The sequence below is a fragment of the Pygocentrus nattereri genome, chromosome 16, assembly GCF_015220715.1.
Source record: "Pygocentrus nattereri isolate fPygNat1 chromosome 16, fPygNat1.pri, whole genome shotgun sequence".
NCBI classification, from domain to species: domain Eukaryota; kingdom Metazoa; phylum Chordata; class Actinopteri; order Characiformes; family Serrasalmidae; genus Pygocentrus; species Pygocentrus nattereri.
In genome coordinates, this window is record NC_051226.1 from 15,139,894 (window position 1) to 15,163,724 (window position 23,831).

Below are 23,831 nucleotides of genomic sequence, written 5' to 3' on the forward strand. Positions count from 1 at the left end.
GTCACCTTTTTTTCAGGAGCAGGCTTGCATTTTCTGGGGAGGCAGTAGAAATAACACTGTTTGAGTAACAAAGTAATAATTTTAGATGTTTTATGGTGATGCATTGCGGTGCATTGTTATCATGTCCTGTTTACATCTGAGTTCCTCTCAGTTTTTGAACCAATGGCTGAGAAGAAGGGGAGGGAGGGAAGGAGAGGACTGTTCTAAGCAGAGGGCTCATGTTGGTGTGCATGCAGCCGGTGTAATGTTTGGGTGTCTCCACTAATTCGCTATGGAAAACCTCTGCTTTCTTGGGAGACTACTGTACTCGGCTTGAATTTAGGATACTCTCCATGGGGCGGCATCTGACTTCTATAAACTTTTGGAAGCCTCATTAACAGATAAGTTAAATGGATATGATTTGATTGAATTGTTTTGATGACGGAAATGTAACGGGATAAGTTGTGCAACATGTGTTGTACTCTGTGGGCAAGATTTTGGTCTTAAGTCATGTGAATTCTCTAAAGACTATTATCGATAAGCCCTGCTTCAATCTACTGGTTTTGCGTTTCATTCAAACACATCTTGTAGTGCTGGAAAATATGCTGGTTTGATGCGAGTGCAAGTATGCAGTATATTTGCAGTTCTGTTCAGCAATCTGTGTGGCAGACTAGACCCCCTTATTAAAGACTGGTTTTGCACAGTGGGCTAGCTCTGATGGGGAAATTGCTATGGAGTGAAGGAAGTGTTGTGTCTTTTTGTTAAGCTATCTTGCTTCCTTTTCCTCTTTCACTCCTTAAGTTTAGACCAAAGTGAGGCTTACGAAGTCAGGAAGCAACCCTTAGGAGAAGAGGTCTGACCATGTAGAATCATGCGTTTGAATTTTGGAGTCATAGGGGACGGAACGATAAAAGCTTTTGCATGTGCCACATATACTGTAAATAATGTGTGGTAACAGTGAGGTTTATTCTGAGGTTGACTCTAGTTTATTGTGTGGCAGCATGCTGGATCACTGAGACTGCATTTGTGAGTTTGCGTGTTTGTCAGATCCAGCAAGGCTGCCTGCCAGCAAGACAGATATGGGCAGCAATTTCTCAGTGGTGTAGTGACTCTGATTCTGACCCTGGAGTTTGGAACTCAAGCAAAGGCGCCACTGGCCAATGGAAATTTTGGTTGGAATACTGAAGTGGAACCCGCATTAAACGTGTGTACGCTTTAAGCCTACAGCAGAGCATTTCACTCTCGACATCTCGAGCTTTCTTCAGGGCCCTGCAAGACCATCTAAGGATGATGAAGGCACAGGTTTTGTTGCTGGCACTGCTGTGCCTGCTGGGCTGTGTGTCCTACAGTGGAGCTTTGTCGACATGCAAAACTTTGAACTTGGAGCTGGTGAAGAGAAAGCGTATCGAAGCAATCCGAGGGCAGATCCTCAGCAAGCTTCGGATGACCAAGGAGCCAGAGGTGGCCGTAGAAGAAGAGGAAGACGAGGTGCCGGCAGATGTGCTGTCTGTCTACAACAGCACGGTGGAGTTGAGTGAAGAGCTGATGCAGGTCACGGAATCTTTTCCAGATGCAGAGGAGGAGGCATACTATGCCAAAGAGATTCACAAGTTTGATATGACCATGAGTGAGTATGTTTTGGTCACCACATGTTTGCATATATAATAATCAGGAGTGGAAACTACAAAGAAACTTCTTATGTGAAAGAATGGGGACTGTGTCATAATTGTACAATTAAAAATAAACACATGGGGCCAATATACCTGAGTAAAAATTACAAAGTATATCCATTTAAATATACTCAAGTATATGTAGGTAAAAAGAAAATGTTTTAACAAAAATTAAGAAAGTTTTCTTTCATTCGTGGTGTGGTGAGGTGAGTAATAGGCAGTACTAGTCCTTTCTGACAAATTAGCATAGTCATGGGAAGTATCATTTTACAGTGATGTAAATTTGGTTGGATGCTTGTCAAAAGAAAAAGAACAAAATCTGCTTTGAGGTTTGTAACTAGTACTTTGAAGGTCTAAATGAAAATGTAAGGAGAAAATTGTGAGTAAACTTAAAGTATCAAGGTTCAATAAAGTAAAAATCGTCCAATATAATACTCAAGAATTTTACACCCATGATCACAATATAATAAAAGAAATATTATTGCATGTACACTTGACTTTCATCAGGCGAAAAAAACTTTTGGATCTTATGACCGAGACTGTCCTACCCAATTAATAACCAGACAGGTGTTAAATTAGAAGAACTGCTCACTTACCATAAATAACACAAATTTACCATAAACAACATAAAGAAGGGTTCATAAATAATAGATGGGTCTATAAGCTTTGACGTTTTCCTTTTGTATAACAAATGAAGGTGAAGTTCACCAGGGTTACCACAAATAATAGAAAGCTTAAGAAAGCTTGTTGACGTATATTTTTATTTTGGAGGGTGTGTGCCAGTCATCAGGCCACAGACAGGAAGGAAGTGTTCTAGCAAGTGACTCAGATCATGCATTGAGTGTCTTTTGGGCAACTTGACCTCTCTATCTTTGAGCCCAGATCCATCACCCTTTTACTATCTCTTACCACCATGCTGTGATGTTCTGTACTGTTCATTTGTAGCTGTCATGATGGGAAATGAGAGAGCAGAGATGAAACTTCCTTCTCTAAGCTGTTCTAAGTGTTGTACTTAAAAGGCATTATCGACGACCTCTACTCTAGTCAATGACTTCTGCTCTTTGAAAACTTTTTTAAACTCAGGAGACAGTCAGATCAGCTTTGTGTCATTTGACATGCTCAGGGGGCTTTATTTGCATAGGCTTTGACTGAAGCAAAATGCAGTAGGGCAGAAATGTCAATGTATTAAAATTAAATGGGTTAAAAGTTGTAAACAAATTGAATTATAAAAATGCTGTTTAACCTTATTTACCTTTCCATGCTTTAATACATACAATTAAAATACATTTCATTGTGCAGAACTAAGGGCCTAAGCTCAGTAGGCAAAATCAGGACCTCCACTACTGTAAAGTAAAAGTGCCTGAAAACTAAAGTATCATGAAAATGCCTAGTATTCCTTTCATAATGCAGGCTCATTTAGAGGCTTGACTTGGGGCTTATTGTGCAAGGTTGTTTTAGGATGTGTGTAATTTAAACTGTTAGACTTGGTTTGGTCTGTGTGGGGTTATTTTGGTGTTGGTTTTCTGAATTGACAACTCTTGAAAACCACTGACACTGTCAGCTATTTACTTTTCAGCCTTTGAGTTTGCCTGCATGCTTTTCTCCACCTACTCTTATAATTTCCTCTGCTTTCATGTTCTGTTTTGCCTTTCCTATCATTACGTGACTCTACAGTGAGCCTCTCAAAATTTGTGCCCTTGCATTAAGACACTGCAGTACAGTAGAGTCACGGAAACCCTCCTATTTGAAGATTTGAAGGGGGTGGATTAGTGTGTTGCTCTGCGGTGATGCAGTGTGGTATGATCTGGATCATTTTCTCAGAGGGCTGACCAAAGTGTAATTACTGTCAGATATAGGGATAATTCTGGCTCAGACTGGCAGAGACGGTGAGCAGCAGGCATGCTGCCAGACCTTAAACCTCACCCATCACCTCTGGCCTATTTCTGAAAATTAAATGAACTTATGTGCAGAGACTAGCCATTTAACCATTGCACACATTAACTTGGACTAAGAGTCTAATTTCCTTTTTATCTCTTAAACACCTATTGCATTATGTTTACAATGAAAAAGGTTTTGCTTTTTCTACTGATGTTCACTTATGACATTTGTATGCTTTTATGTATCTAAAACAGTCATAGTTTATTCTTACAGGACCATTTTGCAATCTCATTTTATTTTTTAGAATAACTTCTTGTTACTGTACCTTTTAATATTGATATTTATATGTAAATTATCTTGATTCTGATTGACTGCCCTGTATGTTGCCTTGTTCAAAAATTAGTCAGGCCTGAAACACTCCTTATAACTTTAACATGATTTGGTGTAAATAAACTGTTGTAACATGAATATGTAGATACATGTCATTTCAGTTATATGCAAAAATATGGGCACCCCTGAATAAATTTGGCTTATTTTAAAAGTGAAAAGAATGAACACAACGTCTGCAACAATCTAAAAAAATGCATACAAAATGCATTTGTCAATGCAAACAAATTTAAATGCATGGTTACTTCATGTTTGATTAACTTAAATAGTGATTATGGTATGTGCAAAAATTGGTCAGTGTTTCATAACAGCCCTTTTGGCAGATATCACAGCTTGCAAATAATTGGGGTCTTTCTGTTTTTGTTTTAGATTTTTTCACCCACACTTCTGTGCACAACACTTCTGTTGAATTCTTGGGCTGATGTTTAAGATCTACCATAGATTTGAAGTCCGGCGACTGTTGGGGCCATTAAAAAGGCCTAAGCTTGCATTTCATGACATAGTCCGTGGTGGACTTTGAGATATATATGTTTGAATTATTGTCCTGTGATAGAAGGCAGCCTCTTTTTAGCTTTGTTCTCTTGACCGACTGCATCGTTTTCAGGATTTGGTGATATTTAGTGGAATCCATCCTTTTGTCTACTCATTATTTTCGGTGTTACTAGCTGCCAAGTTGAGTATAATGGATCCACCCTCATGCTTAACAGTTAGCAAGGTGTTCTCTGGATCAATTGCTGTTCCCTTATTTCTCCAAGCATACTTTTGTTGATTCTTGGCTTATTTAGAATATGTTTTTACATACTGTTGACTTTTTGGATGAGGCTGAAGGTAAGGTTTCCTTCTAATGGCTTTTTCATGCAATTTATATTTTGCACCTTCAGGTACTTTGTCATATGGGGGTTTTGCTTTGACTTTCTAGCCATCATAAAACCGATTCTATATGAGAGTCGTCTTCCAGATTTTGCCTTTATGTTCACAATTCCCTTTAACTGCTATTTCTTAGTGAAATTTTGAACAGAGGAACTTGTGAGCTGGAAGACCTTTTCTAGTTTTTTTTATAGCCTTTAGGCATCTGTTACCTTAATTTTCAGATCCTCAGTCAGCTACTTGGGGAAGTCCATGGTTGTTAAGTGTCATTCTCTGATTTGGGTTTTGTGACTTGGGAATGATTTTGCACCTTAGTTTACGTTAGATACTAGAGGTTAAATGAACTATAACATTGCTTACATACAATAAGTTTTGTATATATTTCAAAAACTTACCACAAATGCAAAAAATTGTTTTTTTTCAGTGTTATGGGCCCTTTCATGAACAAAGCCAGGCTTTCAAAGCTTTCCTGTCTCTCTTCGCTTCCTCTCTCTCACTTCTCCTTTAGTCCCTATTCTCTGTACAGCACTCAATGAATGATACAATGTAAGCTATAGCCTATAATTAAATACAACAAACCAAAATGAAACATGTCTAGTAGATCTGTCTCTCCACTCTCTGTTTGCTAATGCTGATGTCCCCACCTCACCCCTTTGCTCCTTCACTGTGTATGCAATGTAATCTTATCTGTCATACATGGTTTTTCAAATTGAGAATCAATTAAGCAGAAAGGAAACTGAATCTCAGAACTTTGATGATTACCAGAACATCTCATAATGACCTTGTATGACATTAAAGTTGTACTGTACTAAATTTATGCGCAAAGCTCTACTGTATCTGAACTGGAGTGGATGGATCATTCTTTCATTGCTTTGGGCTGAGGTTCATGCATAGAGGGAGTTGCTGAAGTTTGTGTGTAATGTGTAAAACGCATCACCAAATGCTGAAACCTCTGGTATTTTTGTTTCTGCATTGGCAGACTCCATGTCTTCCATTTTAAGACAAATGTTTTTTGTTTATACAGTTTTCTGCCATCCCATTCTGGATGCACAGTAGGCCTACTTGGGGTTGTTGTCAGTTTAATTATGTAAAATAAGCATGAATGGCTGAATGATTGAAGTTTTGCTGAACTATGAAGCAGTAATAACAGCGGTCTGGAAGTCAGTGGTAGTGTTTTAAGAATTACACTAAATATATGGAATCAAATGCAATGTGGACGATGCCAATTCTGCAGTAGGTCTTCTAGATTTACAGAGTAGTGAAAGACACACTGAGATCATCAGATGAAGCAGTCATTCTAAAAGACTTTGGGTTGAAACAGTAACTGTAACTGTATACCTTTAAGATCGAAGAGTGTCTGAGATTGTTGCCACATTGTGCGTCATTAGGAGGAAGGAACTTGTTGACTTTGCTGTTTGCTGTCTTTTCAGGTCCAAATAACACAGTAATGCTGTTCAACATCACAGCAATGAAGGACGTTTTGGGCCTAGACCGTATGGTCTCCCAAGCTGAGCTACGTCTTCATATGAGGGACACTAAATTACCTCCTGGTACAGAGCAGAGGTTAGAGCTGTACAAAGGTGCTGGAGACAAGGCACGCTATCTGAATTCCCATTTCATTACCAGTGAGTTAAATGGAAAGTGGCTGTCCTTTGATGTAACACATACTCTAAAAGACTGGCTCAAAAAACCTGGTGAGTTACAACTATTAAAGGAAGATCATCAAGTATGTGATATTTAATTTCCATCACGAATGACTATAAGGCCAAGAGCCTAATGCTATATAGCAGGGGTGCCCAAACTTTTTGTTTTGGAGGGCCAGTTATACGATATACAGTAGGTAGCTTTCTAAAAATAGGGGGTGGGTTACTTTGTGGTGAAATAAAACATCCTCATGTGCCAGCTTTGACTTGTGAGCCACACTTTTGGCAGCCCTGCTTTATACCATTCTCTAAAATTATTTACAGAAATGAGTAGAATGGCTTTGAAAAAAGCTGTAAAATTATTTAGTGAAAAAATCCTCATAATGTTTCTGTTTCTGCCACAGAGAAGGAACAAGCATTCCAGGTAAAGTTGCACTGTGGTTGTGGTGAACCTGCCAAAAACTTTCACCTCCAGATATCAGGTTTGTGATATGAAGTCACATTCAGCATAGTAATTTTAGGTAAAGGTGGGTGATATGACAATATGTTGTCATTATTGTGCTATATTCTGACATAGTATGCTTTTCTGAGCATATGGCAGAGATTATGAATATTTCTAGAACACCGGTCTATTAAAAAAAAAAAAAAAAAAAAAGAGTATGTAATAGAACCTGAACCTAATCCATACCTGCTACTTTGAAACTGGTTCATTTGAGACTGGAAATGCTCGCTCTGCTGCATAACGGTTGCAAAGAGACAATTTTGCTATCATAGCTCAAAATACTATCACAAGATGACCAGTGTGCTTTTTATTTGATGTAATGACTTCATTCATGGCAAGTGAGCTAGACTTTGTTAGCTAGGCTTTGTTGAGCACATGCTAGAAATATTCATTTGAATAAAAACAAAACGCCAAAAAAAAAAAAGCCAAATGTAAGCCAGATGTTGCACATAAAAACTGACCACAAGCCTGATATTTTCTTAGACCTCATTAGGCATCAAGCTCAGGTCTGGTAGCAAACTTCTTTATAAAAAAAAAAAAACAAAAAACAATTATAGAGAGCTTGTACTCTCAGACAAACACTATATAGTGACTGATTTAGATCAGTCGCCTGATTTTTCTTGCTGTTTCTCACACATTTAATAAAATATAACAATTGTTGTACTTGTGGCTCAGTTAATTGTTTATTTACTTAATTCATTTTAATTTGGCCTTGCTCAGAAAACCTACAGAACACATTTTGTACTGTGTATCATAAAGTTGCTGCTAATATCACATTACATTTTTGCCATATCGCCCACCTTTACTTTTAAATTCATGTTTTTTAATCTACAATTTATAACCTTATTCCACTAACCAGTCCTGACTCATGCATATGTAGGCATACCCACTGAAAGAGGAGACAGAGCAAACCTACAAGCCAGAATGCAGAAGAAGCCACACATTCTAGTGATGTCACTTCCCTTGGAGCGCCACAGTCAGCTCACTTCAAGGCGGAAGCGGCAAGCTGCAGCAGAAGAAGTTTGTTCTGAGTTGAGGCATTTTAATTTAGTTTAAAAAAATATGCATGTATTTATATCCCACAACAAAGAAAGAAAAGCTCATTTTCTTTCTAATCTCTTCTGTATTGCTTTTTATCAACTGTTTTCTCTTCATTTTAGAAGCTTCTCTGTTTCTTACATGTAACATTTCTATATTTTATTCAGGCAGTCAGAGAACTGTTGTGTGAGGAGACTTTATATAGACTTTCGGAAGGACTTAGGCTGGAAATGGATACATGAACCTTCTGGCTATTATGCCAACTACTGTATTGGCTCTTGCTCCTATGTCTGGAACGCAGAAAATAAGTATTCACAGGTAACATAGCACATTTAAATACTCTGTTTCCATTAGAAAATAAGACATGAAATATAATTATTAATATACAAATATAACAGGTCTTGTGAAGCGTAAGTCTGGGCTTTCTTAAAATAGCTGAAATTAAGCAGTACATTGTACATTAGTACATTGTGGTGGTTGGTACAGTGTAGTGGTTAACACCTCTACCTTCTACAGTGTAGACTGAGGTTCAGTCCCGGGCAAGGACCCTACACTATACCAATAAGAGTCCGTGGGAAGACTCCTAACACTACTGTTGCCCAGCTGTGTAAAAAGTGATCAAATTGTAAGTCGCTCTGGATAAGGGTTTCTGCCAATTGCCATAAATGTAATGTTTGTCTTTCTTTGAATAAGGAATTTCCTTTGAAATCAATATGTAGTATAGGAGGCTTAATCCATGTCTGGGAAACCAACCCCTAAAGGTCAAAGGTGTAACTGTGATCAATGAATAGACTGAAAGAACAGCTGATATCCACATAAGTAACAATTTTGATGGCGTCAGGTATCATGACGTTGTCAGGAGTATTTGGTAAATTACAAACCCCATTTGCAAAACGTTGGGACAGTATGTGAAATGCAAATAAAAGCAGAAAGCAGTGCAAACCCACTTTGATTTGTATTTGAAAACAATACAAAAATAAGGTATTTAATGTTTTACCATATTTGTTTAATTGTTTTTTCTTTCTTATGGATATGACCACGTGGGCTTGGGAATACTTTGACAGACCCTTGTCAATAAACACCTATGGTTGCACATACACAAGTGCAAGTTAAAACTGTACTCAAAGCCATATGTCAAGAACGTCCAGAAACACTACCAGCATAACTGGGCTTAAGGTCATATGAAATGGACTGATGCCACAGTGGAAACATGAATTGCATTTTACTGAGTTAAGTTTAGATTGTTTGTTTATTTAAAGAAGGAAGGCACCTTTCAGATTGTTACCAGCATAAAGTTCAAAAGCCAGGGACTGTCATATGACATGGGTAACTTGCACATCTGTGAAGGCACCATCAATGCTGAAAAATATATACATAGATTTGGAGCAACATATGCTGCCTTCTAAATGAGCTCTTCTTCAGGAACGGCCGTGCTTTTATCTACATTACAATGCCAAACCACTTTGTGCATAATACAAAAGCATGTCTGTGTAATCAGAGAATGTGGGTATAGACTCGTCTTCTATTGAGAATGTGTGGTACATTATGAAGCGCAAAATCTCAAATCAGAATTTACTAATCAGTTTTTATTAGCATTCCATGTACTGTCCTAATCTTTTTGAATTGAGGTTTGTGATAATAGCTTGATAAGTCAGTGGTGTGTGCATACATGCATAAATCCTTCTCTAGTTCTGCCACTTTGCACATGTTTGACACTGCATTTATATGATTGTGATAGGTACTGGCTCTGTACAAACATCATAATCCTGGAGCGTCAGCCCAGCCCTGCTGTGTGCCCCAGGTCCTGGATCCTTTACCCATCCTGTACTATGTGGGGAGGCACCATAAGGTTAGTACCACAATACTATAAGGCACACTGCTACAGTAACCTCCTCATTTAGTTACACTAACAAAATAAAAATGTAAATTTGGTGGGTTTAATTTTGACCTTTTTGACTAAAACACAAACTGTATTACCACAGGTAGAACAACTGTCAAATATGATTGTGAAGACTTGCAAATGTAGCTGAACGGACCACATGGTTTTCAGAGTCTCTCTGCTGAGCGGAGTGGAGAGGAGACAGTGCCATACTGAGAAGGCAGCCATAGGTACAGGAGAAAAGCATTGTCCATAGATTAATTTAACAAGTCTGATATTTGTTTGTTATTTTCCATGGACTTTATTTTTATGATTTCAGTTTATGAGTTCAGTGTCCTCTAGACAGTTCTATAACCCATAGAGGTAATAAAGTGAAAATTAATCTTACTGTCATATGTATACTTTGTCCATGTGGACCATTCACGGGCTCCATGTATTCCATCTCGGAAGAATTCTCTGAATGCTGCATTTTGTTTATCTTATGAATGGTTCTGGACCTGATGTATTGATACTCTGTCGGTAGCATTCAAATGTATATTTAAAAGTGATTACGCCATTGAAAGTGCATTTGCGTTTACATAATCAAAGCAAATTGCTTGTGTCTGATTCGAGTAAAAAACAGAAAACTCCCCCATATGTGAGATTATTGCTTTTGCAGCTCTGTACTTAGCTGAGGTGAATTCCAGTGATTTTACAATCTTTCTGGGTGATTAATGACTCAGATGTAAATGCACTCATTTATAGTGGTTTGGTGTGAAATGCTTCTTTTTAGAGAAACGTACTGAGTCAGAATTGTTCACAATAGTGATAATAGGAACCAGACGTCTAAAGAATTGAATGCCTCTAAAAGCTACCTCACAGAAAGGTATTACACAACGTGGTTTCAAATACACTGCATGAAGCCTGACACATTATTTTACAATAGGTTAGACATTAGGTTTTGGTCTAAGCCTTCTTTTTAAATTTATCATGGAGCGGAACATGCAGGGATTTGTAAAATAGCTTATCACTATTTTACCATTATCAGCATTATTTATAATAACTCAGATGTGTGAGTTCACTGGTGGTTTTGGATACTAAATAAAATGCCTACATGTGTGTGACATTATGAGCCCTGGTTCCCATCATCACCACTGTAAATAAACCCATCTGTCTGTATTTTTCTCTACAATGAAACATTTCACATCAAACTACTCTGAATTTACATCTCAGCCATTGAATTATGGAGAAATTTAGAAAACCAGTGGAATTCCCATTTAAGTGTTGTCTTTGCTTGCATGTTAATATTACCTTTTTTTGAAGCCATTGTAAACAATATATTCTGTACTTCATAACAGATGAACACAAACATTCTTTTAAAGGTGGGTGTACTGTTGATTTTGACCAGAGCTTTTCTGTTTGGGGCAGTGGTCACAGACACGTGTTCATTAAAACCATTCCACATGCTAAATTTGTATATGAGTAAAAAATAAACAAACGCACACAAATTGAGGTTCTTTTCATCATATTTCATTACTGTGCTCACTGTACTCCTTCTCCCTTTCCAAACTGGTGTTTTTGTGATGGTTCATGAACTCCATGAATAATTCATCAAATCCACCTGACATATTACATAAGCAATCAAAGGGTGTGCTGTGATGTTGTTGGAGAACCATCTTGTAGAGAATCATAAACAAACAGCATTATATTCCTCATCCCTGCATCTGTTCCAGGTGTTCAGGAAAGAAAATATCCTGTCAACATGTTTTCTTGTGACGGCAGACTTAGCAAACACACAGCAGTGAACATGCTGTGCTGAATTAACAAGGGACAAACGGGAAAAGGGCTTTCCTTAAAAGGGAAGGTTTGGCAAAAAATCAAATATATGCAAGTTTCCCCTTAACTCCACATGTAGCTAATCAGCTAAGACATGTCCAAAGTTTGCTTCTTTAGTTCTGCACTGGAGTTATGAGGTTAACATGGCTGATAGAAGTGAACATGTTAGCTTCCTGCAAACTCCATGAATAAATTATCACTTAGTTCCCCCACACGACATCAAGTAGTTTCAGATTGACTCGCTTGTTTCTGGTGCAGTATGGCATATCGCTAACTATAAAAACTGACAAAAATGTTGCGAAAATTCAGTCCTCGTGAAGTTTACTGCTATTGTTTTTAGCTAAGCAATGCACTTTCAGCCATTTATACCATTTATAGTAGTTTTAGCGTTAGAAACTAATTAACAGCTTGAATGGGTTTGACACACATGTGTGAAGATTAAGCACACAGTTTACACTATGCCAATCTGGCAACTGTAAGACTCTTTACTTGTTAGCTATGCTAGTTTGTAGCTCCACTGCAAAACTAAAGACAAAAACTCTGGACGCCAAACACGTTTTTGCTGATTGACTACATTTGAGTTTGATTTTTTCACCTGGACCGTCACATTATTTGAACCGTAATGCACATACTGAAGGTAATATTTGACCAGTCATTCATTCATAATATTACAATTGAGCCATTGCACCTGATCTGGCTAAATAAACTGACTTTTATTTTTAGTTCTAAGGCAGATATCAATTCAAATGGCAAAATATTGCGATGAATATGAGGTATGAAGATACAAAACCTGTTTAAGAATATACTAAATGTAGTGTAACAAATCCAATAAAAAGGAAAACTAATGCACCCATAATTTATACCCCAATCAATACTCATGAAAATATACCCCTATTTCTGAAATAAAATGCATTTAGCTGAAATTAATGTAGTGAACATGTAAAAGTCAAAGGCATCCATTGCTATCCAGGAGACAGCAGCAGTGACTGAACTATAAAAGGTAACCGCATAGTCATCGGGAGTTTGTTGAGAACTGCAAAGTCACGGTGAGTTTCTACCCACAGTGGAAACTAGTGAATAGAGCTACCATTCTCCCACAGTCTTATCTGACACAAAACATCCATGTGGTTCTTTTGTTCCCTCTGGCAGCAGAGCCAGATACACAGGAGTTTCAGCTCCTTCCTCTGGGCTCTTCGTAGCATTCAGGCCAGCCATGTCTGTTCTGACCCATCCTGGACTGCAGGCATTTACGAGTATGCAATCACCTGCTCTTGCCTTTGTAAGTGCACGTGCTTGTATTATTGACAACACAGTCATACCAATCTGTAATTATTAAAAAACAAACAGATAACAATGAGACTTTAAAGCCTTAGGTTGAATGTCACTTCATATATTAACTCAATTAAAGGGAAAACATTGTGAAATGTTCAGAAAAAAACACAAACAGGTGTTTCAATCATGTGATATGTAATATAAAATGAACAGAGGCTGGAACAGAGGCTGAAATCTTTATAAGCTGGTGGGTTGAGGCTCGCCACTTTGCCAAACGTGCATCAGCAAAAAATTAAAGTTTAGAAATAACATTCCTCAGCCTCTACAGTGTATCCAGAGGGATCCAGAAAAAACTTCTGTACATAAAGGATAAGGTCAAAAACATCAAATGAATGCACATGATCGATCCCATTAAAAATGCACCATCCATTGCTGCATGCAAAAATGAAAGACTTTACTGCACACAGCAGAAGTCATATGTCAACAGTGTCAAGAAACACTTCCGACATCTCAGAACTCAAGCTCATCTAAAATGGACTGTTGCACACCCAGACTGTTACCAGGATGAAGTTCAAAAGCCAGGGTTTCTCATGGTATTAGGCATGCATATTTGCATATTTCACCATGACATTGCCAAGAAACATTCTGCAGTTGTTACAACAGCATGGCAGCATAATCTCTCTCTCTCTCTCTCTCATAGATATATATATATATATATATATATATATATATATATATATATATATATATATATATACACACACACACATTCATTTGATGTTATATATATAAATATACACACACACACACACACACACACACACACACACATATATATATATATATATATATATATATATATATATATATACACATCTGTGTGTGTGTGAGAGAGAGAGACATTATTTCTGTATTGTCTATTTTAGCATGGCTAAAGAAAAATCTGAGTACTACCTTTGAGGTGCCATAAGCAGTGTTTGGCCAACCCTTTGACTCGTGGTCTCCACGTTGTGCAGCAGCAACAAATTCATTCATTAATGAACACAGCTCTTCCTCTGACAACGTAGGATCACGGAACCTAGAGTAATAATTATAAAAACAGTTTGTGACACTGTTTGTGAAATCCTTACAAATATTAACAAGTACCACATCAATCATGATCTAGCAACATAAGTTGGGTAAAGAAGCCGTGTCAATGTGAAAAAATGAGTGAGACATTTTCATAACACCCTTAAAATTTGCTTTCCAATAAATACGATTTTAGTTCCCAAAAGCAAATACTTGTAGTATCTGTCCTTTGCTGCCCTCTGCTGCAAATGCATCTACACTATGACTTTCACATGGAGCCTGTATCTGTGAGGCATTCTAAGACGGTGGTCTCCAACTCTCCTCCTGGAGATCTACTCTCCTGCAGAGTTTAGTTCTAGCCTGTTTCTAAAATACTGCACCACTCCCCATCTAAAGGACTAGGGTTGCTGACCACTGCTCAAAGATGTCCATTCTGTTCTGCTCTTTATTTGCCTATCCTTATTCTATACAAATAACTGCTGCAATTATTACAATAATCATACTAAAACTGCATTTTAAAATTCAATATGCCTCCATAAATAATGAAGTTAAAAGTTTGAATACTTCGCCTGCAGTTCAGAGCTGCATTTATCAAGGGACCACTTGCTGACGAAGCTGGACACATTGACCACACGGGCATTGGGCTTCAGCAAGGGGAAGAGAGCATGGCACACCCACAGTGTTCCCCAAAAGTTGGTGCGCATAGTGACTTCAGCCTGCTCCCCAAATGGCTCTGGTGCATTATCTAACAAAGATAAAATACATGTTATTGCATAATGAGAGTAAAAGAGAGATATATAAAAAGACTGCAAATTATATTATTTTAATAAACCTCTATATTCACAAAATCCAATGAATTCTAAATAGAAATCATTTTTATAATTAAATAAAATTCCAGATACATCAAAGCTAATTTCTTGAAATATCTGACTGAAATTCACTTACTTTTATAGGCAATCCCAGCATTGTTTATCAAAACATCAAGTCCTCCATAGTTCTCTTTCAAAAACTTCTGCAACTCCAGAGCACTACTTTGATTAGTTATATCAAGTTTGTGGAAAACAGCACGATGTCCTGCAGATCTGATTTTCTCCACTGCCTCTCTTCCAAGCTGCTCATTCCGTGCAGTGAGGATAACATCTCCGGCAAATCCAGCCTCACACAGACCTTTTACAATCGCAAATCCTATTCCCTTGTTTGCACCAGTAACGACTGCAACCTTTTTAGACATGGTGTCAAAAGATACAGATAATACAGAAAAAAAGGAATGCAACTACCAAATTTAAACAAGGCAGACTTCCTGTTCTGTCAGCTTCTGTTTAGCCGTTATAGGCCAGCCAGACGTTACATAACAAATTCCTGCAAGTCATTGAGGAGTGTTACGGGCGTGGTGTAAAACATGGAGCAGATCCAGCCATCATGTATTGCCCTTACTTCACGGCTCTAGCGCAGCGCAATAATTAAGGCACATTCATGTCAAATTCTGTTTATTTTATAATTCATTGGTTAACACGTTAGCTGACTCAGCATTTAGAGGCTTGAGTCAACGATCAGCTTGCACGAAACCAGGTCAAATCATAAACGTATCTAAATGCGAATGTTTCATTATCAAACTTTTGTCTCTCACTTTCTCTTTATTACTGTTCGTCACTCAGATGAATTTAGTTTTTTTTCTCTGGAATGTAGCAGAAAACTTTTCATGGATTCACCAGCACAGTTAAATGAAAAGGAGGATTCATTCCATGCAGTATCAGCTACGATCAGGTTTACTTCATTACACTGCATTCATAGGTGTGAACCAATATGATTTACCCAAATAAAATACAGTTTGTCTCAATTTTTGAGTTTATACAGTTGTTTATTTCTGGGATACTTGAAATCTAGAGTAATACAGGGTTTTCCATAAGCTCTGGCCAATAATTCTGTTACAACCTACAGCCTAACATGCGTAAGGATCTCATCTTACAGATAACCATATTTTTTTATGTTAGAAATGCTATTTGTCAAAGTTAAAAAACATTTCTGATTCTGTATGAAATAATTAAAAAGATTTCTAGAGAAGTATATTACAGTAAAGAAACTGCTGGTGTTACTAATGACTGTAATGGTGGAAATGTACTGTAACACCACCAGTGAATATATACTGTTTGGAGGCTAGGAAATTTACACCTGCTGTGTCTAGACATTACAGCTATGTACATGTATTGTTATTTTGGCCAGTTTAATACTCCTGAAGAACTGTTACTACATTTTTCTCATTTGCTACCACTCCTGCACTGTTTTGTCCCAAACCAACTGCCCATGTGGCTCTTTGGCTCCCTCTGGCAGCAAAGCCAGGTAGACAGGAGTTTCAGCTCCTTCCTCTGGGCTCTTTGGGGCATTCGGTCCAGCCATGTCTGTTCTGACCCAGCCTGGACAACAAGCATTGAGGAGGATTCCATCACTAGGTCTTGTCTCATTAAGAACACGAGCCTGAATCCTTGAAAGCACCGTCACACCGATCTGAAAGAATCAGAACAACAAATTATGCACTCTTTCTTCTGTCATTTTGTTTTCTGTAGACAGTTTTGGATGTCAGTTATTAATGATGTCAAAAAAGAGGAGCATTTAATACTAATATCAATAATACTATTATTACTAATAATAATAGTCAAAAATCTCAAAGTGTCTTCCACAGGGAGATAAGCAAAATGCTGGAAAGGCAAAAAAAACCTAACAAACAAAAAAAAAAAACAGTCAACTCAGAAGTGAGTGAAACCTTTTAGGGACAACTACAGTTTTCCCTAATGTATACTACACTGGATCAACTATGTGCTATCACTTAATGAGCCTGAGGTTGTTAGCTCAAGAATGAAAATAATAGTACACTACACTCAAATTGAATTTTAGCCTTGGTTACTCATTTTATGTTTTATGTTTTATGACTGCTTCTAGTTGCATCTAACATGGACACGGTGTTTAAGATCTAACTTTTAATGAAGTTCAAGCCAGGGGACTGAGGTAGCTCATGATGAATTTAAAGTTTTTGGAAGTTAAGTTCTGAGACTGTACAACTCGAAGAGTGTTTAAACTTCTGGGTAACTGCAAACATGCCAAAATTACTATTTCATTTGTATCTACTGTGTTATAAACAGTTAATCAAATATGTCTGCATTGGCATCCACAAAAAAATATATTTTACACATAGTTTGTACAGAGGTTGTACTTAACTCTTTCAAAAATAATAATAATAAATAAAACAAATTTGCCAGGGGTAGACAAACTTTGGCATACACTTGTACAACATCTCTAATTATTGTTGCAATGTAAAGAGAGCAGTGTTGTTTGTGAAGACAGTCTGTATAGTATTGTATTTAATGTACATTTAATATTTAATGGCTGTGTGTTGATTAAAAATAATCTTATCCTGAATCAGCTTCAAATGTTATTAGAAAAACTTCAAAATGTAACAAAATAGGAAGCCAGTGTACATTGAATAAGATCAGTGAAATACGTTCTAAGTTTATTATCCTGATAAGGCCATGGGCTGTAGCATTCTGAACAAGTTGGAACTTGGTCTGTAAAATCAATCTGTAACAGTCTTATCTACAAATAAACTGTACCTTGGAGGAGCCATAAGCAGTTCCTGGCCATCCCTGAGTCTTATGATCTCCATTCTGCGCAGCAACAACAAACTCCCCCATCAGCAGACAGAGTTCCTCCTCTGAAATCTCTGTGCTTCTCAACCTGACAATACAAACAATACAACCATGGTGGGTCTTAAAAGAATGAGTCACTGTAAAAATCTAATTTATGTGGTGATCTCCTTTGTCCCAAATGAAGTTCACCAGTCAAGACATGTTTGATGTGTGAAGTCGGCTTCTTTGATTGTGCTATGGAGCTATATAACAGAAACATACATACTCTCAGTGCCATATATTTCCATGACTTGTTAGCTGCATAGCCTCCTATCTACAGAGCAAAACTAAAAAGGCAAACTAGACACCAAACCTGTCTCCGCCTTTTGAAATAAGGGGACAGTTATGTACATTTGAATGGGAAAAGGCAAAAGAAATCAATAACTGTGAATTTTTAACTTAAGTCATACTTCGCCTGCAGTTCAGGACTGCATTCATTCAATGACCGCTTGCTGACGAAGCTGGATACATTAACCACGCGGGCATTGGGCCTCAGCAGAGGGAAGAGAGCATGGCACACCCACAGTGTTCCCCAAAAGTTGGTGCGCATGGTGACTTCAGCCTGCTCCCCAAATGGCTCTGGTGCATTTACTAAAAGGCAGACAATAAACAAGAAAGAAATTTTATTAATTCCTGACAAACAACTGACTTCAGCCTGCTCCCCAAATGGCTCTGGTGCATTTACTAAAAGGCAGACAATAAACAAGAAAGAAATTTTATTAATTCCTGACAAACAACTGACTTCAGCCTGCTCCCCAAATGGCTCTGGTGCATTTACTAAAAGGCAGACAATAAACAAGAAAGAAATTTTATTAATTCCTGACAAACAACTGACTTCAGCCTGCTCCCCAAATGGCTCTGGTGCATTTACTAAAAGGCAGACAATAAACAAGAAAGAAATTTTATTAATTCCTGACAAACAACTGTGCATCAATTCATTAATAGCCTGTTTGTTTTCTTTTTTGCAATCTATACTTACAGAAACTAAGCTGCAAAAACAGCCTGTATCAAGTTGACTGTTTTGTGATGTCACAAAATAAAAGCATTTACATATATTTGCCTATTTGCCCTACTGTGGTGTTTTAGTCTAGACCTTTGGATGAGACAGAATACAGGACAGCCAATTAGAACAGAGATCATCGATCAGCCTCAGCCTTTAATGCATAACAAAAACAGTATTTAATTCTAAGGAATAAAGAGGCTGAAAAGATTATGTGAATATGAATTATGACTGTGTTTGGTACATAACCTCAAGTATTTTTTGTAGAATATAGGCCCTTTAAAAACTTGCAAGACACTTTTTTATTCAACTGGAAAGATATGAATGAAAATGTGGGACATATGTGGCCTCTTTCCTTGCACAGCTTCTGTCAACAACTTAAAGGGAAATTCCAGCAGAATTTCAAAATCCTTGCTTAATTCAGTCGTTAAGAAGTCAAAAAAGTCATATTTGAGCAGTGCCAAGTTTAAAAGGTGCGTTGTAACGTTTAAGAATCATACTGAGTGCGATTCTTTTTAGTGGTGGCGAGAGGAACCAGGGGTCACAGTGTCTACAGCACAAATATAACCGTTTTATTTACTACCCAAAACAATCAGCCTAAATTAATGTATTTTTTTCTGATTTACCACAGTCTCTACTTTAGGCTATTTTGACTTATGTGACTTCCCTCTAGATATTTAAAATAGGTTTTAGGCCAAACGTTTATCGTAAAACAATATCTAAACTACATGCAAGCTTGTAATCGCTTCCAGTAATACTGGTAATAACAGCCTGTGCTTTCTGTGCTTTAAGAGGCATCAAATGCTTCAGACGTCTGGTTCCCATCACAAACACTGGAAAGAGTTCTGAGTTTCTCTGGTCAAACTACTCTGAATGGCTTTCTCTGCACACTGTGGAGTCAGCAAAGCGAGAAAAGCGGAGTTTTAAGCGAACAATCGTTTATTGGACCGCTCAGCGTTGATTTGTGCAGGAATTTTGACAAATCTGCTGTATTCCCCTTTTAAACCGACCTTTGAATGCGATCCCCGCGTTGTTAACGAGCACATCCAGGCCTCCGTAGCTTTTCTCCAAAAACGTCTTTAGCGCCAAACTGCTGGTCTGGTCGCAGATGTCGAGCTGGTGAAAGACTACATTTTTATAACCCTCTCTTTTCAGCAGCTCCACAGCCTCGAGCCCCAGCTTTTCGTTGCGGGCAGTGAGAAGCACATCCCCGCTGTATCCTGCCTTACAGAGCCCTCTCACTATAGCGAGGCCGATGCCTTTGTTTGCTCCTGTGACTACAGCGACCTTTTTCGACATTTTACTCTCCAGAGTCGTGACCGAGTTTCTTAGACCAAATGCACGCAATTGAGCAACTGCTGTAGCCAAACAGGTTGTTATCAGCGTTCAGTGTAATTTGACCTTACCCTGCACATTCGGTGTGAACGACGCGGCGCTGATCAAACTGATCCATCTTGGCTGATCTGAGATCAGTCCGGCAGTTTGTTTGATCACTGTTCAGGCGTGTTGGGGTTCGGAGTCGCAGATCCTGGATCAGTGTAAAAGTGCACAGCGCTCCCAGCTCCGCCCTGCCTTCGGGCTCGGGCAGCAGAAGGAGTAAAGACGAATGTACAAAGTCACAGCCGGAACATTGCATAACGTATATACTCACACTTTTGATTTATGATCTTTACCCTGTTCTTACTTAATCGTGTTCAAAAATTGTTGTAAAATTCCTCTGCCAACAGGTGCTTTTCCAGTCGCTTAATACTACCCCGGTGAAGCCTCTGCTAAAAAAAAGAAGAGTAGCATGGATCCATCCCTAATAAATAATTTTAGACCTTACAAACCTTAAAGCTTTTAGGTAAATTTCTGAAAAAAAGCTGTTTTCAAAAATTCAAAGCATATCTGATGAAGTTTTACAAGAGGTTTCAGTCAAGTTTTCATTCTAACCTCAGAGCATTGGTTCATGTTGTGACTGACCTTCGACTCAGCACTGATGCACAAAATCTTTCTCTTTTGGTCTTATTGCATTTTAGTAGAGCTTTTGATACTGCTGACCACAAGGTTCTAATCCATCACCATGAATACTATCATATTTAGTTAATTAACAGTTTATGGTTTCTCTGGGAAATCATCAAAAATGTTTTACATTTCTTGGGGAGTCCCACAAGGTTCAGTTTTAGGGCACCTGCTCTTCTCTTTGTGCATGTTGCCTCTAGGTGATGTTATTACGGAACAATATCATGTTTATAGCTATGCTGATGATACACAATTATTCCATTCCTTCTGATAATCAAGACTCAGGCTTATCATCAATGGATGTTGCAGAATTTTCTACAGATAAATCATGAAAAACTGAAATTCTAATCCTTGGTACTAAAACCCAGAGAGAAGCTTGGTTCTTTAGCTTCATATACCAAGCCTGAAGTACAAAACCTGGATGTAATGTTAGACTCTGAGCTCTGGTTATCTCTCACGTAAACGCTATCACTAAAGTAGTTTTTAATAATTTGAGTTCTCTCTGAGTTTTAGTAACAATGATCAGTATTCCAGTTTTCATTATTTTATGTACAAAATTTTAAAAATGTCTGTTAATCAGTAAGTCTGCAAAGTCTGTGGTTCTGATAAAAAAGAGACAACGTAATTAAATGTTAGAGAGCTTCATAATGTGGTGTATGTCATTTCCTTCCCTCTGGGAAAAAGGTTGTTACGGAAAGCTCACTTACTCCATTTTTTATTACCATAAGCAACCAATTAAATGATCTAATTGTCTACAGAACCAGTCAAAATACATTAATACATAATCAGTTTTAATTCAAATAGGAAGTGTTTTTTCTGGTTTAAGTCTTCAGGGATAACAACATTTATCCCCAAAGATGGACTAAAGCGGAGATACACTCTAATTAGGTGCCAGCATTTAATGAGGTTGTTAGATTAATTAAAATCCAAGAGAATTCAATATCCATGGTGATTTTCAGCACTGATTACTCATTATATGATAGACATTGTTTCAGAAATGACAGAACATCTGTCAGTGTTTGAGGACCTACTCAGATATTTGACAGAAGTTAATATAACAAAACCTACAAAAAAAGATAGCACTGTAACATGTGTTCATCAGTGACAGCTTCAGTTCTAGACTTGAAAACACATTTATTAGATTATTCATCATATCTGCAGTGAGTTGCATAATGTTGCAAAAAAGATAATAGACAGATAATAGTTTATAAATTCATCACATAATAATAATATAATAATCCTAGAGAGGGTGATAAACATTCTGCAATGTACTGCAAAAACTTGAGCAAAACTTGAGAAAACTTGAACAATGAAAATTTCTTATTTATGAAAGATTATATAATAGTGGTACTTTGCCTGTGTTTGGTTGTACATTGGAGTTTATGTGCTTTTTTTTTTTTCTTTTTCAAACTGTTAATGAACTATGTGTTGAAACAGTTGATTTTCAGCAGTGTTAGGATTAGGCTTGGGTGTAGAACTGCTTTTAAGCTTGAGGTTAAGGTTTAAGGATTAAGAGTGAATGTTAGGTTTAGAGTTGGGAAAAATTAAGGTAAGTCTATCGATAATTAGTTTAATGCAAGATAAAGGCAAGGTCAGCTTCTACAAAGCATCTACAGGGTGCTGTTCAGACAATGTGTTATTTTAGGTGAAGCAAAGCACTGCACAGCACTCAATCAGTATGCTTATTTATAATAATATAATAATAATCTTTATTTGTATAGCACCATTCATACATACATGCAACTCAAAGTGCTTTACAGAATAAATAAAAAGAAAACAAAGATAAGCAAAACACATTAAAAGAAATAAAGATAGAAGGAAACTAAATAAAATAATGAAATAAACTGAAAAAGATAAAATGAAAAAGATAGAACAGACAAAAGTTTCTTAACTAAAGCAGATCTAAACAGGAAGGTTTTAAGATTACTCTTGAAGCTGTACAGGGATGTAATGCCTCTTAGCTCCTCAGGAAGAGAGTTCCAAAGCTTTGGGCCATAGTGGCTAAAAGCACCCTCGCCAATCTTTAACCGGGTTTTAAGAATCACCAGTAGATTACTGTTTGAAGACCTGAGAGACCTGACAGGAACATATCTCACCATCATTTCACTGAGGTAAAGAGGAGCAAGACCATGAAGACATTTAAAAACCATCACCAGAACCTTAAAATCTATTCTAAAACTGACAGGTAACCAGTGCAGTGAGTGGAGTGCAGGTGTAATATGATCTCTCTTTCTTCTGCGGGTCAAGACCCTTGCAGCAGCATTCTGAACTCGCTGTAGGTGAGAAATAGAGCTCTTTGGGAGAGCAGATAAAACAGTGTTGCAATAATCTATCCTTGATGTGATAAATGCATGGACAAGTTTTTCACTATCAGCAGGAGAGAGCATATCTCGGACCTTAGCGATGTTTCTAAGGTGAAAATAAGCTGTCTTGCATGTAGTCATGATGTGTGATTTAAAGCTGAGCTCATTATCAAAAGTGACGCCCAAGTTCTTAACACATTGTTTGGCCTTCAGATTCATTTGATTTAAATAAGTCTGAACATCATTCTTTTGTGAATCACTGCCAATAACAAGAACCTCTGTCTTCTCTTTATTTAATTGCAGAAAATTGTCTGACATCCAAGTCTGTATATCACCTATGCACTCAAACAGTAAGCTAATTGATTTTAGGGCTTTAGGTTCTAAAGAAATGTAAAGTTGAGTGTCATCTGCATATTGATGATAACTAATACCATGTTTGTTAATGATATGGCCCAAGAATTGATCCTTGGGGGACGCCACAAGTTATTTTTTGACGTGTGGAGGAAGAGGTACCTAATGCAACATAGTAATCGCGCCCAGTTAGATACGATCTAAACCAGTCTAAGACTAAGCCACTAAGGCCTACCCAGCTCTGTAGTCAATCAATAAGTATTTCATGATCAACAGTGTCAAAAGCAGCGCTTAAATCTAGGAGAAAAAGGACTGAGAGTTTGCCTGCATCTTTATTCAATCTAAGGTCATTTACTACCCTAACTAGAGCTGTTTCAGTGCTATGGAGAGCTGTGAAACCGGACTGAAAAGTGTCATTTATTTGGTTTACTTTAACATAATCATTCAACTGGGTTGACACAACTTTTTCAATGATTTTGCTAAGAAAAGGAAGGTTAGATA

General features: G+C 37.5%; 3 protein-coding genes across 3 annotated transcripts; 1 reads left to right on the forward strand and 2 right to left on the reverse strand.

The window, feature by feature from the left end:
• The first annotated feature begins 161 nt into the window (after positions 1–161).
• tgfb1b (transforming growth factor, beta 1b) lies at positions 162–11,330 on the forward strand. The gene is made up of 7 exons (XM_017718064.2): positions 162–1,606; positions 6,212–6,475; positions 6,829–6,906; positions 7,807–7,957; positions 8,132–8,282; positions 9,703–9,813; positions 9,947–11,330. Exons 1-7 carry the CDS (start codon positions 1,267–1,269, stop codon positions 9,992–9,994), a joined length of 1,143 nt encoding a protein of 380 aa, XP_017573553.1. The 5' UTR covers positions 162–1,266; the 3' UTR covers positions 9,995–11,330.
• A 6-nt stretch (positions 11,331–11,336) lies between these two features.
• On the reverse strand, positions 11,337–15,359 carry LOC108439593 (carbonyl reductase [NADPH] 1-like). Its single transcript, XM_017718065.2, has 4 exons — positions 14,944–15,359; positions 14,563–14,743; positions 13,885–14,008; positions 11,337–12,981 (listed from the first exon to the last, which is right to left on the reverse strand). Exons 1-4 carry the CDS (start codon positions 15,227–15,229, stop codon positions 12,742–12,744), a joined length of 831 nt encoding a protein of 276 aa, XP_017573554.1. The 5' UTR covers positions 15,230–15,359; the 3' UTR covers positions 11,337–12,741.
• Positions 15,360–15,835: 476 nt separating this feature from the next.
• Positions 15,836–20,077, reverse strand: LOC108439621 (carbonyl reductase [NADPH] 1-like). Its single transcript, XM_037545673.1, has 4 exons — positions 19,686–20,077; positions 18,086–18,266; positions 17,601–17,724; positions 15,836–16,500 (listed from the first exon to the last, which is right to left on the reverse strand). Exons 1-4 carry the CDS (start codon positions 19,972–19,974, stop codon positions 16,261–16,263), a joined length of 834 nt encoding a protein of 277 aa, XP_037401570.1. The 5' UTR covers positions 19,975–20,077; the 3' UTR covers positions 15,836–16,260.
• Positions 20,078–23,831: the final 3,754 nt, after the last annotated feature.

Bases quoted from the DNA above. Each gene is read 5' to 3' on its own strand.
- LOC108439621 (XM_037545673.1), bottom strand. From the start codon at position 19,974: ATGTCGAAAAAGGTCGCTGTAGTCACAGGAGCAAACAAAGGCATCGGC. The intron at 18,267-19,685 runs GTCGGTTTAAAA...TCTGCCTTTTAG, and splicing joins CGCGGGGATCGCATTCAAAG to TAAATGCACCAGAGCCATTT. The intron at 17,725-18,085 runs GTATGACTTAAG...TTGTATTGTCAG, and splicing joins AGTCCTGAACTGCAGGCGAA to GTTGAGAAGCACAGAGATTT.
- tgfb1b (XM_017718064.2), top strand. From the start codon at position 1,267: ATGATGAAGGCACAGGTTTTGTTGCTGGCACTGCTGTGCCTGCTGGGC. The intron at 8,283-9,702 runs GTAACATAGCAC...TGATTGTGATAG, and splicing joins CAGAAAATAAGTATTCACAG to GTACTGGCTCTGTACAAACA. The intron at 9,814-9,946 runs GTTAGTACCACA...GTATTACCACAG, and splicing joins ATGTGGGGAGGCACCATAAG to GTAGAACAACTGTCAAATAT.
- LOC108439593 (XM_017718065.2), bottom strand. From the start codon at position 15,229: ATGTCTAAAAAGGTTGCAGTCGTTACTGGTGCAAACAAGGGAATAGGA. The intron at 14,744-14,943 runs GTAAGTGAATTT...TATCTTTGTTAG, and splicing joins TGCTGGGATTGCCTATAAAA to ATAATGCACCAGAGCCATTT. The intron at 12,982-13,884 runs GTAGTACTCAGA...TAATAATTACAG, and splicing joins CTGCTTATGGCACCTCAAAG to ATTGGTATGACTGTGTTGTC.